Source organism: Camponotus vicinus, unplaced genomic scaffold (assembly GCF_025532165.1).
Source record: "Camponotus vicinus isolate PSW18456_S1 unplaced genomic scaffold, iyCamVici1.0 SCAF_11, whole genome shotgun sequence".
NCBI classification, from domain to species: domain Eukaryota; kingdom Metazoa; phylum Arthropoda; class Insecta; order Hymenoptera; family Formicidae; genus Camponotus; species Camponotus vicinus.
The window spans coordinates 18,651,695-18,671,696 of NW_028141947.1; the positions used below are offsets into that span (position 1 = coordinate 18,651,695).

General features: G+C 34.2%; 2 protein-coding genes across 5 annotated transcripts; one reads left to right on the plus strand and one right to left on the minus strand.

Moving 5' to 3' along the window:
• Positions 1-2,042: 2,042 nt before the first annotated feature.
• LOC145961930 (uncharacterized) lies at positions 2,043-18,215 on the plus strand. 3 transcript variants are annotated; one of them, XM_083082547.1, is made up of 10 exons: positions 2,826-3,334; positions 3,415-3,541; positions 5,144-5,259; positions 5,546-5,741; positions 7,528-7,855; positions 8,409-8,712; positions 9,064-9,348; positions 9,846-11,110; positions 11,244-11,972; positions 12,074-18,215. In XM_083082547.1, exons 3-10 carry the CDS (start codon positions 5,170-5,172, stop codon positions 12,231-12,233), a joined length of 3,357 nt encoding a protein of 1,118 aa, XP_082938673.1. In that variant the 5' UTR covers positions 2,826-3,334; positions 3,415-3,541; positions 5,144-5,169; the 3' UTR covers positions 12,234-18,215. The 3 variants fall into 3 exon arrangements, with proteins under 3 accessions (XP_082938672.1, XP_082938674.1, XP_082938673.1); XM_083082546.1 differs by lacking the exons at positions 2,826-3,334; positions 3,415-3,541 and adding an exon at positions 2,043-2,814; XM_083082548.1 differs by lacking the exons at positions 2,826-3,334; positions 3,415-3,541 and adding an exon at positions 2,043-2,814 and having other exon boundaries at positions 12,052-12,216.
• LOC145961932 (uncharacterized) lies at positions 17,375-19,884 on the minus strand. 2 transcript variants are annotated; one of them, XM_083082556.1, is made up of 4 exons: positions 19,777-19,884; positions 19,371-19,480; positions 19,214-19,298; positions 17,375-18,708 (listed from the first exon to the last, which is right to left on the minus strand). In XM_083082556.1, exons 2-4 carry the CDS (start codon positions 19,478-19,480, stop codon positions 18,529-18,531), a joined length of 375 nt encoding a protein of 124 aa, XP_082938682.1. In that variant the 5' UTR covers positions 19,777-19,884; the 3' UTR covers positions 17,375-18,528. The 2 variants fall into 2 exon arrangements, with proteins under 2 accessions (XP_082938682.1, XP_082938680.1); XM_083082554.1 differs by having other exon boundaries at positions 17,378-18,708; positions 19,715-19,870.
• Positions 19,885-20,002: the final 118 nt, after the last annotated feature.

The window sequence follows — 20,002 nt, forward strand, 5'->3', positions numbered from 1 at the left end:
AAAGAGTAAAGATTTTTTTAACCTGATTGATCAATCAAATGCTTTAAAGCATCCTCAGCGTCTCTTTGATCGCGGCGTGTCCTCTTATGCCCATATGACACTAGCGACTCACGGCCGCGACTACGATTGCGACTGCGACTCAAAAAAAATAGGTCGAAAGCTAAATGGCAGTCGTCAGTTACAATCGCTGATCATTGCTTTCTGATTGGTTCAGACAGAATCGCAATCGCAGACGCAATCATAGGCTGCGTTCAGCAGAAAAAGCTGCTTTACAACTGTTGTAAAATTCGTGAGCCTGATTGGTGTATGGTCTTAATTTTGGCTGAATCTAAGAGTATACACCAATCAGATTCACGAATTTTACAACAGTTGCAAAGCAGCTTTTTCTGCTGAACGCAGCCATAGTCGCAGTCGCGAGCCGCTAGTGTGATACGGGCATTAGGGCGCATTCATACCACTGAACTCTAATACATAGTGGAACGAGCCATCCCTTTGTTTAGGTACGGTGGGGATTGACCAAGATTGGAGAAAAGGGCATAAATAGTGTGACTCGTACTGTATATACATACACGCATGCATACGTTTGTGCATACATACATACACCATATTATATATATATATATATATATATATATATATATATATATATATATATATATATATATATATATATATAGGTATATATGTATATATATATCAAATATTGAATAGACGATATTTAAAAAAAAAACAGTTATAAAAAATTCTACAATTACATTCTCAGAATTCTTTTATATAATAAAAATTATAGGTATGCATAAGAGAACATTTTTTCATTTCTAATTATAATTACATCAATTCCGCCGACAACAAATTATTAAAAGTCTCAGTGAGAATGACTATAAAAAACTCGCTGCGCGTTTATGTACATATATAAATCTTTGCATTAAATTGATGATAAAGTAGTGATTTGGTAAAGTACAATTTTCATATTAGTTATTCTTGCTATAAGTGTATCACAGATTTGCATAATAATTTCGATAATAAAACAATGATTAGCACAAATTAAAATATTTATATGATTCGAGAGAAAATAATTCGTATAACGATTTTCAATACGATTGAAATGATTAGTGATCCCAGATAGCACAGAGAGTTTAAAAAGAATTTATTTTTATGCCACAAATTCTGAGTTTACTTTCCAATGCAATAATTATATTATGTTCTAAACCTTCTTTGGTTAATAAAAAACTGATGTGCAAAAGATAACACCGAACTATGTTATTGTTATCGAGAATAGCGGTAAGAACTGATCCGAGCTCGTTCCCATACAGCACAGAATATTGCAGCAATATTGCGGCAATATTGCAATGTTGTTGCAATGTTACAACAATATTAATAATATTGCTGCAATATTCTGTGCTGTATGGGTTGAAACGCATACCTCCCCCCCTCTTTTGCCAACCGCAGGTTGGCAGCAGTCGGGAGTAAAAAGAATTCTTTTACGTAAAAGAATTCTTTTTGCATCTGAAAATGAACTTAGATCTTGTGACAAAAAAATGAATTCTTTTTAAATTCTTTCTTGCTATCTGGGATGTTATCAGTGCTCTTTAATTATTCATGGATCTCTAAATCTTAAGATTCTATCGATACTCATAAAAATTTATCCATCATTTATCTATTAGTTAGCCCCATTTTTCATAATAATATCATCGATGTGTGATTAATATAATTATATAATATTACGATATGTGTGTAATTGATTGCTAAATATTCTTTCTCTCTTACACACACACACACACACATACACGCGCGCGCGCGCGCGCACGCACGCACACGCACAATTTATAATCAAGTTGTACTTTATAGCATATTCTGTACTTTTCGTCTCTTTTTCCATCTTTTTTTCTACATATTTAGATACATGTATTTCATTTTGAGAAAAGATAAGTGCAGCTGCAAATCAATTGTTTTTCTTGTGATTTAAAATATTAATTGAAATGAAAATAGTTTAAAAATATTTAGTCAATATTTTATATTTTGAATTTTTTATTCGATATGTTTAAAACAATACGTATAGGTTAAGTTTTTCAAATTTCAGACAGAAATAAGATTAAGAAACCACAAAAAACGGTAGAAATTGTTTGGCGTTGATATTATTCTGAAGGAAAAATCGATCATGTTTCAACCAGGGAATTTTTATCATTAAAACTAGAGAGAGAAAAGTATTAGGGGATTCTTTCAATTCAAATGATGCAGAAAATATTCGACAAAAAATATTATCCGTCCTGTTTTTCTCAAATCATTAATCGTCAACGCTGTGATCAAGCACACCCCTGAAATAAGCACGCGATGGAGCGTGCGCGACTGGTCGCGCAAGCACGAGTAGGATTGAGTAGAACGCAAGTCGTGGTGTCGTGGAGCGCGTCTCCTGCGGAGCATAGCTGGCGTGGACTGCTAGTCAAGATGTAAACTGTCAAGGTGCAAAGATGTCACGCTAGAGAAGATTTGTTTTGGCCCAGGCCACAAGAGTGTGAGAACGAGGGGGAGAAAAAGAGAGAGAAAAGGGTTGGAGAAAGAGGAGAGAGAGAGAGAGAGAGAGGGGGGGAGAGAGAGGGGGAGAGAGAGCTAGAGAGAAAAGAAGAAAGAAAAAGAACGTAATAGTGACGAGAGGCAAGAAGGCGAAAGAAAAAGAAGACAGAGAGAGCGAGAAAACGGAGATAATCAGGAGTTATGCACGCACACGAGAGGAGAATACGAGGAGAAACGGAGTAGCTGGAAAAGGGGATCGATCGGCCGCCCGATAAATGTGGCAATGGAGGACATGAGAATGGGGTAAGTACTATATCGTTTTCCGGTTGGATCAGGAGTTGCGACCGGGATACATTATGTACATGATGCATACATATATACGTATGCTTGCTGAGAAGAAGCGCGAGCGCGTTTTCACCGAGAGAAGGAAACTAGGACGTTGAGGGTGATTGATAGTATATCGCGGAGAGAATGGTCGCGCGAACAGGGGAGGTAAGTGTCCCGCTTTTCTGCCAGCTTCGATCTCATCATCTCCGGAAACGCAAATGGACAGTAAACTTCTCTTAGCGTATACGTGCGTTGCAGAGGTGGGACGGCGATACCGATGATGGAATTTCGACGATGATGTACATATCGATGAGTGTAGAGTAACGACAAATCGACGAAGGAAGTGCGGAAACAGGGAATAGAAGTGCTAGTCCTGGCGTTAGTGTTGATGTTGAGGCTGATGCTGGTGTTTAATGCGATGTTTATGTATTTCAATGAGCTTTATCAAGAACCGGAGTAAATCTCGAGTGATGTGCTTGTATATGAAAAATCAAAGGTTTTGATGATACGATTTGTTGGCTTAAAAAAAGAAAGGAAAACAAAGAAATTATTTTATATTTCTCAAATTTTTCTTAGCTTATCATTGTGACTGAATAGAAGATATACTTTCCGCATATCTGTGGCATCAAAATCTGATTTTATCGCAAGTAAACCAATTGTAATCACTTTGAGGAAAAATTCACCACCCTCATTGTTAATAATAGTTGAGTATCACTCATATATCGTGGAAAAATCATTCATGCGAGTTGAAGTAGAAATGGTTATTCTATGTCTTACCACATTCTCGTTATATTTCTTTGCGTTACATTTAGAGCAAGAATAAACGTTGAGAAACATTTTGAGCCGCAATATACACATATTCCTTTGGTATTCTTTAACACTCTGAAGCAAAATCACGCGAACGCAAACTGACTTGATTTGTTCAATAATTGAAGTTATAACGCTTCAATGTTTGATTTATTACATTAAGAGATTAAATTGTTGAAATATGGAAGAGGCGATTCAACGAATCTTCATCGTACTTATTTCATTGCTCCCTAAAATTTGCTTTTTGTAGATTTTTTCTTTTATATTTTTTTCGAAAGGCATGATTCCGATAGCAAACAGATTCTGTATCAAATTACTGCAAATCATAATGATTTCGTTGTGACAATTAATGTAATTGTGATAAATTCAAAATTTTTTTTATAATCTTTGAAAAATAATTGTTATATAACGACGTAAATTCTACGTCGCCATGTTATACATTGATTTAATACTCTTCGCCATCGAGTGCGACATTACTTTCCACAAATGAATAGATATTTAAAAGTAATTACATATTTGATTGACAATGAGAAATCTTTTCCTTGCTTCTTTCTTCTCACGAAGAAATCACATCGAATATATTGCGCGCAATACACGATCGTTATCATTTTTTAAAGATTGTAGCTTATTTTTAACATCCATTATATATTTGTTTATTTGCAGTTATATTTTTTGTGCTTTATGTTTTGTTGCTTCTTGTACATTTTGTAAAGCGACTCGTTAAATAGCGTGAGCTTGGGTCGTTTAAACAATTGCCATGAGCGTGACGAATACCTATTTCCCCGTGTGCCACTGTGAATAATATTGTCTCTAATGAAATCGTCCTTCACTTAAACGCTTCTAGCGTTAGCAAACTAACGTGCAAAAACCGGCATGCATATAATAATTTTTCAAACCATTAACAAAGTTACAGCGATGATTTTTATTATCTTACATTTAATAAGAGTTTATTTATTTTTTGCCGATCTAAAATAATTAGCGTGATTAATAAATTTCTTATTTTGACTCGAAATGAAAGGAAAATGTTTTTATTTCCTTTCTTTTAATTATTAAGAATTTTAAACTAATAATATGTGAAGAGAGTGAAATAAATAAAATTGCATGAAGCAAGAAAGGAGAAATAAATGCGTTATACATATAACGTGCGTGTATATCGCGGATTTCAATTTACAGCTGAAATGACAGCATACGATATCTCTTATTGTTTATTATAAATATCGTTATGAGCAATTTCTTGAGCTTTATCAAACGAGAAATCGCGGCACGAGGCGTAACGCGACATACACCTGTTGGCACATATGTACTTACATAATATACATATTCTAAAAGTATCGTACAACAACGCAAGAGTATAATAACTGAGCCAACGATGTATGCTTTTTTCCGTATGCTATCAAGCGATAAATTGTTGCTTTCGTTGTCAAATGTTTTAAACGAAAGCGATGAAAAGATATCGACAAAAGCTGAAAGAATTATTCGATTTTTCATATTCTTCCAGCATCACCGTGGTCTGAGTACCCGAAAATGATGTCAGAATTGCCGAGCGCTCATCAAAGGAAGCTTGGACCAGCGCCGATAGCATCCTTCGAAGACCTATCGGACGAAGTGGAAAACGTGAGTCCTACTCCGAGTTCCCTCTGAGTCATTTATCCTGGCTCTCTCTTTCTCTCTCTCTCTCTCTCTCTCTCTCTCTTTCTCTCTCTCTTTCCTCCCTCGCACTGTTCGACTCGGATCTTGATGTACGTACGCGATCTCGAGATCGACCTCCTCGATCGTCCCTGCGAGAAGCCGGCCCGCAATCTGAGCCCACCAAACAACCAACCATACAATCGACCAATCAACCAACCCCGTGTGACTGTGCTACGATTCACGACAAACCAGGATACGAATTTGAATGCAGGGGGAATCGACGGCAGCGGTGACGGCGGCGGCGGGGCGAATGCCGGGCATCGTCGAGGTTACTACGCCGGCAACGCCTGGCAGTTCGCTCAAGACGCCCAGTACGCCGCGAATTGATATCAGCAGAGCGAGCAGCTCTTCGCACCATGAGGATAGTAATTCCAGAGATTCGTCGCCCGAGCGCGAGCTTCTCGCAGGTAATCAATTTGCAAATTACCTTATATAATCACCCTTTTTTCGTCTCGAAACTCTATTTATGCTCTACAAATATACTGTCAAATTTTACTATCGTTTATTCATTCAAATAACTTTGGACGAAAATAATCTCATAAATAAATCTTAAAAGCGCGATTTTTCAATCGTTTTTAATTCTTTCAATCAAGTACATTTATCGAGAATTGTGATATCGTAAAAAAATATTCGACAAATATTTTTCTCGACTTCCTCATTAAACATTTAGTGAATATATTTTGAATTTTCGCATCATCTCTCTGGCAATGTATAATACAATTAGCGGCGCCAAAAATTTAAATAGGATTGAAGTTAATAGTAGGATTATAGGATTTAATAGAGAAATGATAGATATTTGAGAAATGATAGATAATTTGGATGCAAATATTTTCGGAAAATACGATGACGAACCTCGGAAATAATAATAAACTAGTTGAAAGGCAAGTATATAATTAATGATGAGAAATAAATTAATGGCTTGTATATACAACTGAGTCGAAAAGTGATGATTTTCGATGAGGATCGTATAAAAAGGTACGCTGGTCGAAAATATTCCACAGATTACGAAATTAATGAGAGCATTTAGAAAGTAATTCTTATATTTAATTCCACCATCTTCCAACTAGATATTGCTTTTGTAGACTAGATACTTGTGAGCTATACATCATATGTTAATACGCACATAAAATAGACAAACTTATACGATATGAAAATTTGATATATACATAAATTCTTTTTTTAACAAATGTATAATCGAGAGCGAGAAAGCCGAGATAAAACATGCACCGAAAAAGTGTCAAGACAATGGCTCTCCGAGAGTGAAAAGGGAATTTTGCGTGCATAAGTTGATTGTCAATAGCTTTCTTATAAAAAAATGATTCTTCAGGTCAAGGCATGTCTGATCGATTCAATTAGACTGATCTAAGTAAAAAGACAGATCTGCCTGTCCATTTCGATTATTCAACAAGTTTTCGCGGGTATACATGCTGCATAAATTAACATGTTAAATCTAAAATAATATCGAATCTTTTCTTTACTCGCGATTACTCTCAAATGATATAAGTTTCTTAATTATTACGTATACCATTCCTATTGTTATTATTATTTGTTTTGAATCCCGAGCAACTGACTTTTATAATTCTCTCGAAGCGTCATTAACTCTTTTCTTAGACATGTATATAATTAAAAAGAATAAAAAAGAATAAAACATATTGAACTTGGAAATAGAGTCCTTTGACAATTCTCTATCGAAATTACTAATCTCATATTAAATGCTTTATCTAGTGTAACTTATAAATAGATAGGAATATATAAATCGAACTTATATATAATATCGTGTAATACAGTAGTTAATCTTATTGTTAGATCGAATGTTATATTTTCGATGATACAATAGTCTTTAACGCGCTTTTATTTAACAGTTGCCGTCAATAGCATAGACTGCATCATTTAAAGTACCCAATTAAATGGCAAGCATTAGTAAAAGATTTGTTCCAAATAGTTTGATGACATCTCATATACATCTTGTAAGTAGCACGAGACTTAAACGTGATATACATAGTTTGCTTGATCGAATGTTAAAAATGGTCGAATGTAGGCGATTAAAAGAATCAATAATACAAGAAGAGAAATAGCTTTTCGATGTGTTAATATCGATATTGGATTTAGTCTACGTAGGTGTTTTAAGAGAGATTTAGATGACAGAGAATGCGTCGTCACGGGCGAGAAAAATTTAAAGATGAAAATTTGCAGGTGCGGATCCTCCGCCTGGTTGCAAGTTGACTTTGGGTTACAAGGAAGATGCCCAAGATCTCAGATCCTCCACGGAAGAGTTGGATTTACAAGATCCCGTCCACGAACAGGATCTTAGAAGGGAATCCAAAAGACGAAAACGGAAGGAGATAGATGGATCCCAATCGGATTACAGCGGTAAGCAATTGGACCGTGAACGCAAGGACAGCAATTGCTCGGAGATATGTCTGCTCAACATTAGCGGCAGAACGTCTAGATTGTCTTCAGTCGGTAGCCAAGGCTCTGGCGTCTCGGGGAAGCTCTCGGTTGTGTCAGCAACTTCCTCCAGGTGAGGAATATGTGAGAAATACGATATTAGAGAAGAACGTATTATTTAAGCTGTTAACAAGATTTCGTTTTGTCAAAAAGTTCAAATTGAATTACCAAATCTTTTCTGAAATCCCCTATCAGGGGGCTGTTTTATGATTTATCATCTTTCTTCTCTGGTCTTCCTTGTAAAATTTGACATCGAATTAAGTTTTTTATTGCACTGATCACAAATGTGTTATAGATTGATTGAAAAATAAAGTTGTTACATATTTAATTATCATTTATTTGAAGATTAATTTCTTGACTATATTTCCTTTTACTATCCTCGAAAATACACGACAACGAGATATAGATTACCTTTGTTGAAGAAAAAATTTTAATGTGTTATTTGTTACTTATATCTTGTATATCTATCCTTTGTTATTTATATCTTATATAGTAGATTATATTTATATGCTTATGCTTGTATGCTTTTGGGCTGAAAATCAAATTTACAATGTACGATTGGCCAACGTGCAAAGTTCTTCCTTTCTGCTTATTGCGTCACATATTCGGTTTGTATATTTCTTCAGATCTCCTAGCCCCCACAAGTGTCTCTTGGAGACATCGTTCTGCGGAAGCAAACCAACGCTGGCTGACAACCTTATAGAACCATCGAAACCGGAGACCGATGATCTTGAAAAGATACTCTTGAAGCGGGAGGCTGACACTACGAAGGCGCTGATTCCCGAGAGCATCAAAGTGCCGATGGTTGGAGGTAACTTGAAGCCAGATCCGTTAGACAAACCGAGGAGACGCGGTCGCGAGGAACGGAAAGAGATTTTCAAGCGAGAGGTGGAAATCACGAAGAAATTTCTGGAAAAAGCCAACATAGAGGTTGGTTTTGCCATCCGCCAAGTTTTCATTTCATGGATTGTTTGGTTCTCTAGCGAAAAATATTGGAACAGATTTTATGCGAATTTTATTAATTTTATTAGAATATACATATAGACTACACATATTGACACACAGATATGTATGAAAAGTATATTGAAAAACAATTTTTTCTCTTTTTTACTATATTATTTAAATTTTCCTTGTTAATGTATAAATATCGTAAATATTGAGTTTGATGTTATTAAAATGCATCTCATTTTTCTGAAAGAATAAAATAAAAAAATACTTATTCTTCCACAATATGTGACAAATGAAAAGTTGCAATATATTTTTTATTCTATTATGAAATAGATACCAATCATCAAAAAATCAAGTGAACAACAAGAATCGATACCACAACAACAATCGACAAAGACTCAAGTCCAAGAAGTTCAGAAACCCGCGACACTCGATTTCAACGATAAGAGAAAAAAGACGCAAAACTTTAAAGAAATCGTGCAGACAACGCCTACGACGAGTAGTTTCTCCGGAAGTCCCAAGTTACCAAGACATCAGAAAGTGCGTGATCTCGAAGGCTCGCGAACGCCTAGTCCATCATCCGTGTCTAGAAAAAGCAGCTTTGCTTCATTATTCAAGGTATATATATATACGCAGAAAAATATCATAGCGTTTATTATTTTGATACAAAAAAGTTCAGCATATTTATCGGTAAAAAGTATTTTGAAAACGAAATATAAAAATATTACATAGTTTTTATGCAAAGATATAAATGTTTGTGTAAAAATGATTAAATGCTATAATCACTTGGCTTTAATACATTTGAGAGAAATTTAATCTAAGAAAAAATTAAAAAAAGATTAGAATATATTTTAAGATATGTGCTGCGTATGCATCATTTATATTCTTTAACATTATGTATTATTTAATGATTTACATGATTTATCAAAGTGATTTTATGATATGTGTCTTTTTTATGGAGATCTATGAGTCTTTTTATGAAGATTTTAGAGCTCACGTTTTAGACAAAAATTCTCGATAGAAAAGTGATAAGACCTAAACTAAATTTTACATTAATCTAATGATTAACATTTCCAAGCTATGTATTGACATGAATTATATTTGTAATTAAACAGACTAAAACCGATGGTTGCGTACTGAGTCCGGAATCGCCGTCGCCTAGTACAAAGCCACGACGAAGTTTGACATCGAAACTAAAAGACACTACGGAGAGTCTGAGAAGCCGTTCGAAATCGCGTGAGAGGGTTTCCATTGATAAGGGTTCGACTCTGAAAAAGGATTCGAAGAATAAAGGGATGTTTTCGTCTACGTTGAGTCTGTTCAAGAAACGTGAGAGAAAAAAGAGCTATGATGAGGCAATTGCAGCCTCGTGCGATCTTGATGCTCATAACAAAATTGAACATCCGTCCCTAGAAAGCATCGGCCGTGTGGAATTCACGTTTAATATGGAAAAGGAAAGAAATCGGCAGGATGATTCAATCTTTATTAGTTTGCACGCTGACGATAGAAATTATGAGGAGGCCTTGCCGTCAGAGAGTGTCTCGATACCGTTGGAAACGCCAACCAAGTTACTAGATGAGTATGAATCCGAGGAAACGCGTACGAGTAGCATAATCACGGAGGTATCGATTGAACATCATCCGGTGCCGTCAACTACTAAAGTCAAAACCGAGACGCAGATCGAGACAAAGACGACGACGATGCAAGCGGCGAAAACGCAAGCTACGTCCAGGAATTTGTCCAAGGATAACCAGCTTCCGCAGAGTGTGTCGAAAGACTCGCAGATATCGAAAAAAGATTCAAAAATTAGCGCTCAGACTAATAAAATAATCGAAGCTTCGCCATTAGTAAAATCATCGATTAAGTCAGAGATAAAATCGGAGATTAAATCGGTGGATTCGCGAATACTTTCCAGTGGCTCATCGAAAGAATCTACTGGTAAAAAGCCGGATATAATGAAGCCGAAGAGAAAGAGTAGAGGAGAGAGTCAGCAGCAGCTCACACCACCTGAGAGAATAGACAACGATTCATCGCCACAACAGAAAAAAGTAAGTTCTAGGGAATCTACACAAGCCGCGCAAGATATCAAGAAATCCGATCTCTTTGACGATAAAGTTAGCAGCAAGGACGGTTTAGTAAAGACGGCCAGCATGATATCCGATTTGGATCACAATAGTTCAGAGTCCGAAAGAGATTCGGAGATTGAATTTATCCGCAACAAGGTCGAAAAGATGGCGGAAGAGCTACCAGACGAGCGGAAGGGTCTCTTTTATGAGGAAAGTTTTGAAGAAGATCTTCCATATATACCGACAACCCTACCGTTGGAGAAGAGCGTTGCCGTACCTATCCTGCCTGTTAAACAACGACTTCAAGAAGTAAGGTAATTATTTTAGACGAAAAATTTCAAACTTCTGTACATATGAACACATCCTCTCTCTTTCTGTCTCAATTGTTTATCAATTTATTACGCACCCATGTGCACACATAATTCATCAAATTGATTTTTATGTTAGAACAATTCCGACCGAAAGACCACGTTCGACAACACCGATAAACCCGACTCTACTCGACGAGTTTGTGATGCAGACGTCGTTGGACGAGCGGCGTGTGGAGCGGATGAAGATATCTCTGCCACGAGAGGACAGCTTTAAGTTGAAAAGCCCGCGCCGGCAGTATGCCAGTGCGACGAATACATTTACGGAATTTGCGGGCAGAGTACCACCGGATAGCGGTCGTAAGAATATTATCAGTCAAGGAAAATCACCCAGTCCACCTCCACTGCCACCGAGAGCACCAGCATCAGCATCAGCATCAGCATCAGCATCAGCATCAGCATCAGCATCAGCATCAGCATCAACATCAGCAACTACAGCAGCAGTAGCGATAACAGCAGTAACAACACGGCCAAGCAACTGGATAAATTTTGAAGAGATACCAGAGAAACGGAAGGCGCCGAAGCGAATACAGACGATACCGCGACCAGAAGACGAAATCGCAAAGACGATTGCTGGCGGTTATAGTTATGTGCAACCGGAAGAGTGCAAATGTGAGTGTCACGAGGAATCCAGACGGGCGTCTATACGAGAAGCGGCAGCGGCAGCGACAGCGACTACCACCACTGCTACCAGTATTAGTACTAGAACTTCCACTTGTAGCAGTAACGGTGAACGACCTTGTAATGGCGAAAATTGCACGGCACCGACCACTGGTGGCAATTCCGTTGATCGCGCCAGTATTGTCAGGTAAATCGATTGGCTACCAATTGTCAAAGTTACTAACTATATATCTTGTCCGAGGCGCAAAGGCGCTAGTGACGAGTAGAAATCTGTTTCTGTACTTTCAGTGATAGTTCGCTGGAGTGTTCGCTGAGCATTGATGATGGCCAAAGTACACAGGCACTCCTCGGCAATTCGACGAAACCTTTCGCCATGGATCTCGACGTACGGTCCAATAGATCGAGCATCATATCGCAGGAAGAGAATGACGAGAACCAGCACCAATAATAAAAATAATAATAATAATAATAATAATAATAATAATAATAATAATAATAATAATAATAATAAAAATAATAATAATAATAATAATAACAATACTTATGTTAGCAGAGCGCACCCACGCCTTAGAGTCTTCGGATTTTCTTTTTCTTCGGAAAATCCGAGTTCCTGCCTCTGACATGGATCAAACAATGGTTTGATTCTGAAAAAACATATTTATGATATTGTTACCATTTACATGGTTCTTTTTACGAAAAAGGTTTCGAGAAGAATTCACAATTGAATGTAATTGGAATCGTTTTTATGCTTGTTTGCAGATTTTTAGCTTCTTTATAGTGCGCGATGCGCATACATCGGTGTAACTTTCGATAATCAAAGACACATTTCTCTCATTTTCCAAATCATTTGAATTTCGACATGTTCTTGGATGATAATGTTACGTGGATGTTACGCATAAGTTACATCATCTGCTGTATAACTCACGATTCTTTTCTTTCTATTTCTTTTTATGTCGATATTAATTATGCTCGTTTTAGTTGTTTCATAATACTACAAAACAAAATTACTTTTTCAAATTGTCCAAAAATTATATTTAAAAAAGAAAATGAAGAGATTACATATTTCATAATATTTTTTGGTATAAATTTAAAGTTTTTGTAGAAAAATATCATGCGATTGAATGAGTCAATTTTCATTCCAATTTATATCACATATGTTGATTTCTCTTTATGATCATGGAAGACGCGGATGATGGCTCGTTAATGGCAAACTATATCTAATTTTATCTAGTGAAACAGCTCACTATCGCGCCCCTATTGAAAATTGTCGGTGAAACATTTACACATTGCTCGGATGTATGAGATCTTGCCTCTTCTTGACAAAAATTTTATATGTATATATAATAGTGGAATATAAACACATTTTATTTTGTCAACCATTGTATACACTAACGATGAAGCGAGATCTCGCAGTGTTTAAGCAAGCTTTAAAGCTTCATATCATGTTAGATAAGCGTAGATTTATAGGTATGTATTGTATATTTTCGTGGGCACGTTGATCTCGTATTGAGATTAAAAAGTTTATTCAATGTTGAACCGGAAAAACCGGTACGATCATTTATTGATCGATTGTTTCTTAAACTTGTACAATAGTATTTATATACATATATAAACGATTATACGATGGCCCTGACATAACGCAGGATTTGCAAACGTAGTTCTATTATCGTTATTATACATTATACGCTTTTCTTGGACCAGAATGCAAATACACGCATAATTATTCAAATATTCATTGAAATATCATTGAATGCGATACACATTCATAGAACTCTTCAGCTATTACACTATCATGTTAGAAAAGCTTCTAATGCGTCGGCAACTTTTTCTACTCACTACGATTTTCTCTTATCTTTCTCGCTTTCGGAGCTAACTTGGCGAGCCATCATTCGTGTAAATTCGTAATTTATTTTTAAAGAGAGTGATAATTTATCATTCATTGCTCGCTAAGAATTCCAGGGAGTCGAGATGAGTAACACTCGTCAATCGTGCGCGTTTTACAAATTGAATTCGTACGATAAAGAAAAAAATTCTATATTATCTACCTCCTAAGAAACGTATTGAAGGCAAACGAGTATCTGTAAAAAGATTGTTTCATCAGAAAGCAACTTGTAATGCTCGACAGTTTGATCTCTTTTTTCGCGCTAAAAGTTTAAAAGTTATTTATATTTTTTTCCAGAAAAATATATAATACATATATAAGGAAATATACATATAGTACCTATAAAATGTTATAAAAATAATGCAGAGTCGAGCAGGATAATTGTGATACTGAGGTAAATGCAGTTTTATTTCTCCATACGATGAACATAAAATTCATTGTAAAATGGAAATTGAGAAAGCGATCACTTTTTAATAGCTAATATCATAAAATACTATCACGAAGTGATGATTAACAATTACGTCGTTGGCAAGTATATTTATATTTCAATATTTATTCTTATGTCAAAATTATTATTACGATAGAGAGAGAGAGGGGGGGGGGGAGAGGGAAGAAGAAAATGTACATTGGATTTTCGGATTCCGTATTTTGCGTTTTCATAATCTTTATTTTACATTCTTTTAGCAAACTTAGAAGCAAAACTTGATATGTCATAGAGGCGCCATATATTGATCTAAATCATCAAATTTCTTATTTATGACATCAAGATTAGGATTGTCTTATTAATATGTCTTGAATTATATGAATATAAAGATACAGTTTGCTTCAGCCTCCAATAAAGTTGATGACAGATTATACGTGTATTATATGTGACACGCGATTTGTATGAAATATGTGAAAAGGAAAAATTTATCGAATTTCATCGATTCATTAGTGTTTATTCACTAGTTTAACTCGAATTTTTCAACGAAATCACAGTGTATTTGTGGTTGATGTATAATGTTACAATATACGTCAAAATTTGTGCTTGTTTGTTATGTATACTTTTTGGACTTGAAAGTAAAGAAGTGGAAAATAATAAACGCGAAATATTTGCCAAAGTTTCATAACGAATTACGAATAGCAAAAAACAAATTACACTAGTGTAAACAGTTTAGAAGCTCTACATTGGCGACATACAGCAAATTTCTAGGAGTTATATATATTACGAAATACGCACGCACACGCAACACACACACACACACACACACACACACACACACACACACACACAGTTTGACGCCAGCTTTTTGTGTCGGAATAATAATCTTTTTTTTTGGGGCAAAGTTGGTTATACAATGCTCGTGCATTTTCAAAATGATACATATATATACTCTTTTGAATTTATGAAAAATTCGAGAACATAGCAAAGTAATTCAATGCAAAATATAATTTAATCTATTTCCTCAAAAGTTTTTGAAGCAGATTAATCTAAGTGTAAAATATATTTATAAATTTAATGTTTTCTACAGTTTTTCATCTTTGTGTTATAGATCGATGGGAAAATAATTTTTCATTTCTAGTTTTGTTCACTAACGGATGAAAATCATTACTAAACTGCATTGTTACAACATTTCTCTTATATTTCACGCTCAATTATTGCAATTAATCAGTTTACAATCAATTTTCGGTTATATTGCAGGTATTCTTATATAATAAACAAAAGAATATATTAAATGAAATATTTTTTTATCTTATGAAAGGGGAAGCAGGGGAAAGAAGGAGAGAATTAATTTTTAAATATTATTTAAAAATTCGAAAAAAATAATTCGAATAAAAATAAAAATGACTCATTTCCTTCATCCGAAAACAAACGTGCGTGATCAGATAAACTAAAGTAGTCTAAATTGAATTAATTAACATTACCGATTGCCAAAAGCGAATTAATTGACATTACCGATGGTTTCATATAATTACATCGTCAACTTATTTATTGCTTTATTGCTTTATTTATAATTAAAATACGATAATTAGATTATATTGGCGTCGAAAGTTTCATTATACATATGTTGCATCATAGCGAATGTGCAATGAATTTAGAAAGAGTTAAACTAAATTTATGTTTGCATTTATGAGCAAAATCATAGTTTCTTTTTTTCGCGCGATTGGATTATTTCTCTTTTACAGTCTATTTTGTATATAATAATTATAATAACAACAAAGATAGATTTTCTCGCAGTGTCATTCTTCTTGCTATGTTTTCTTACACAATATAACTGCACTATGTTCAAAGCGATAATATCAATCTTGTAGTGACAGAAATATTTTGTTAATTGTCTGTTGCGCGAAGCCATTTCAACGAAGATTGATGATATTGCATTTAATAATTAACATTCGCACGACAAAGACAAAATGAAAAAAAGTTACTTTAATTTAGAACAATATAATCTTTTTTTTCATCAAAATTTCTAAGAAAATTCTCCATTCTTTCGCATTAATATCCCGAAAGAATGAAATATGTTTTAATTAACTTTTCTCTTACAAAATTTTTTTATTATTTTTCTATAATTACTTGCTTAATATGTTAGAGAAATTGTCTTGTTAATTATGTAGGGATATTGTTAATTATATAGGCTCTTATTGTGGAATTGGAATTTAATTGTACATTTTTATGTGCGTTTTTATTCTTCTTTCATACTTATCCCATACTTTTTCCGTGTTCCTATTCTTTTTCACATTGGTCTGAATACGAAGTAGTTAAATTGTGGAATGGATTAATTGATAATATATTTGCAAGTGATTAACCGCAAATTTCTCTTTTTGGCGAAGGAAAAGGGACAGACAATTCATGTAACCTGCGATCTTGCGAAAATGATAATGCGAATATGAGCGCAACCTATAGTTATAAATATCGCGTAAGATAATTTTCTTTTTTTAGGTTTTGATGTTTAGCTTTAAAGGAATTTTTAAAAAGTATATATCATATATTTGTACATATATATATACAAATATATTCGCACATACACACATCCATACATATATATTACACACACACACACACACACACACACACACACACACACACACACACACACACACACACACACACACACACACACACACACACACATATATATAATAAATACTGATTGAAACTTGCATAATGTTTACAATTTCCGACACTAGAGATATTCAATTATTCCGATTGAAATTTATTAACAAGACGTATGTTTTTAGCATAAGTAACACTTATTTCATATAGGAGATATCATAATTTGAATTTCATCGACATTACCGATTTCGATCCTTCTATAAAACAAAGCGTTTTGCGCAGCAGATCGGTTGTACTTCCGATTGGCGAAAAACGAATGTAAGATATTCGTGTGAAAACGTTATATTTTGCAAGTGATAAACTCATTTTGATGAGCACTAATGAGCAATTTCTTCTTTTCCTTGTGCAATTTGTATTATATATATATATATATATATATATATATATATATATATATATATATATATAATTGATAGGTTTATATCATGCCATTGTGCAAATATTATGTAATGTAAACACCACTATTTCTTTTTTACACCATAATTAGATATAAAAAATGAAATCGGAATCAATTCATCTATTTCTAAAGAAATGTAAAGAATTCTCAAGAATCACATTGCGAGAAAGTTTCAAAACCAATTCCTAATTTTAAATATTATAAATTCAGCATCTTTTTCTTCAGAATTCTCTCAAAGCTTTTTTATTTTGAAAATAATCTATTTTTTTTAGAATTTCCCGAATAATACCGATAATCGAGAATTAGAGAACCATGATCACTTTCCAACAATTCGAAGATCTATTAATGAAATTATTAATGAAATGAATAATGAATCCGTAATTTTTTCTAATCCTTTCTAACAGAGAGCGAAAGATTGGAGTAACGGCGGGCAACCTGTTTACTTTTTTCCATTTGCAATAATCAAGTATGAATAATGTTGCTAGAGGAAATGTAACCAAACGTATCCTTTACCAAAAATAAAAGCTTGCCGAAAAAGGTAACTGCTCTCAGACTCGTTTTGAATCTTTTGATCTATCACAAATAAGATACTTTGAGACACAACATTTCAAAACTAAAAAAAGTTAAGAATAAAGTTTTTGTATAGATTGCCCATCGCAACTCCAGAACACGAATTTGGTCGAACACGCTCGAGAAGAAATTAGACGCTCGTAGAGAGAAGCCAAAAAGCTCCTCGAGATGCGTCGATAGGCGAAAAAGCACGTGCCCATCGCCCATTTCCTTAGCAATATATGTGATCGTTTGTGTGGTTATTTTTCATGCAATGTAAGACTATGACAAAATATAGAATAAAATAAATATTTAAATGTTTCTAATGTTATGTAAACTAGGAACAAGAATACTTTTTCGAATATTAATAAATGAATACATTTAAACGACCACGACGATGATGACAACAACGATGACGATAACGACGATGACAATGACAATGATGATACATTCGACGATCTTATTGTTAAAAAAAATAAATAAAATGAAATAAACTGTTCATGTGTTTTGATTACTGGCTTGATTATTTCGAAATTATTATGTCGACTCGCTTATGTTCGAGTTTTTATTCGTAGTAACATCAACCATCAATTACTTATTAGATAATAAATTTATATTTTTATTGTGTTTATGTTTATAATAAATATGCATAGCGCGCGCGCGCGCGCGCGTGTGTGTGTGTACATACACACCGTATATATATAAACTTAATACTCAAAATTAAACAGAAATTAGAAATAAAAATTCTTGAATAGAAAAATGTGATATTTGAGAAAAGAGCTATTTAGAAAATATAAAACTGTCAAATGATCAATCCTCGCATATTATGCATAATCTTTTATTGTTGTTCTTGAATCATATGTATTCGTTGCATCTACGAAATCATCCTTTATCTTAGTATTTTTTTCATTCCCATTGTCCAAGACAATTGGCATTTCGGTGTCCCGTAATAACAGTGCTGTGGTTGTCGGAGCGAGTGTCGAATTATTATCCTGCAAAGATTGCTGTAAAAAAGCAAAAGATGCAATTAATTATTATAAAAAATAATGATATGTTTTCAATAACAATAAGAGAATAACAGAAGTTAATCTACAAAGAAAAGCATATATGTATATATGCATGTATATATGTATGAGATACTTGAAATCCGCTTTATTAATCTTTTATTTCATTTTGTTTCACACATATAATATTTGTAGCGCGATTAACGATTTCGTAAAAGAAATGAGATATCCACTTGCAAATCAGAAAATTTGATAATAAATAATAAAAACATTTTTTTTTCTTTTTATTAACGAATCTTAATGAATATATATAATGAATATATCTTTTCAGAATTGACATTATGAGATTTTTACACGTTAAATATAAATTGTATCTTACAATTTGTCTCTTAATTAATGTTACACATTGGAATATTTAAATAGCAAAATTATGATAACAAGCATTTCATCAGATAAGCTTTAAAAATATATGGTATAGTGTAAGATGAAATGTATATTTTCTTACCTGCATGACGTTTAAAAGAAACAGGAAGGCGAGCAAGGTCAGTGCACTCAGCGCAGCGCTACTTCCACCTTTTCCTTTGGAGTTTCTAACATTCGAAGAAGTAATTTATAAAAAAGCTTTTTTTGATATTAATGCGCTTTAAATATGAAATATTTACCCGCGATATCCGTGGTGGTAGCCACCTTCGTCATTATGATAACGTTCGATAGATGCATCCCAAGGAGCTTTTCCGACATTTCCAAAATTGATTAGAGATTTTAACGTCATCTGTTTAATAAGCAATATGTATAAACAATGTTCGTATTTTACATTAACGATAGATAAATTAATAAAAATATTGTAAGGTGTGTGTGCTCGTGCGTGTGTGTGTACGCATGTATTATAAATTTGAAAATATATAACTATTGTATATATTTAAGAATATAAAGAAAAAATTATATATTCGGAGAATGGCATGTGCGCGAATTGATATTATTAAATTGCGCTGTTTGCTTCGCTTGCCTTTGATGCAAAGAAAAATTATACAAGGACAGAGTTACACAACACAAAGGTGAGAGCTTCACCTTCGACGAAACTTCATATGAAACTGTTTTGTCATAAGAAGAAATCTCCTCATCTGTGGTCACGGTTTCTGGATTCTTCACGGTCGTTGACAGCAACCTGAAAGCTTGTTTTAATATCACGTTCTCAACGTGCTGTGTGTGTGTGTGTGTGTGTGTGTGTGTGTATGTGTGTGTGTGTGTCTGCACGCGCAGAGATTTACCCGTTGTTACCGCATCAATATTTATT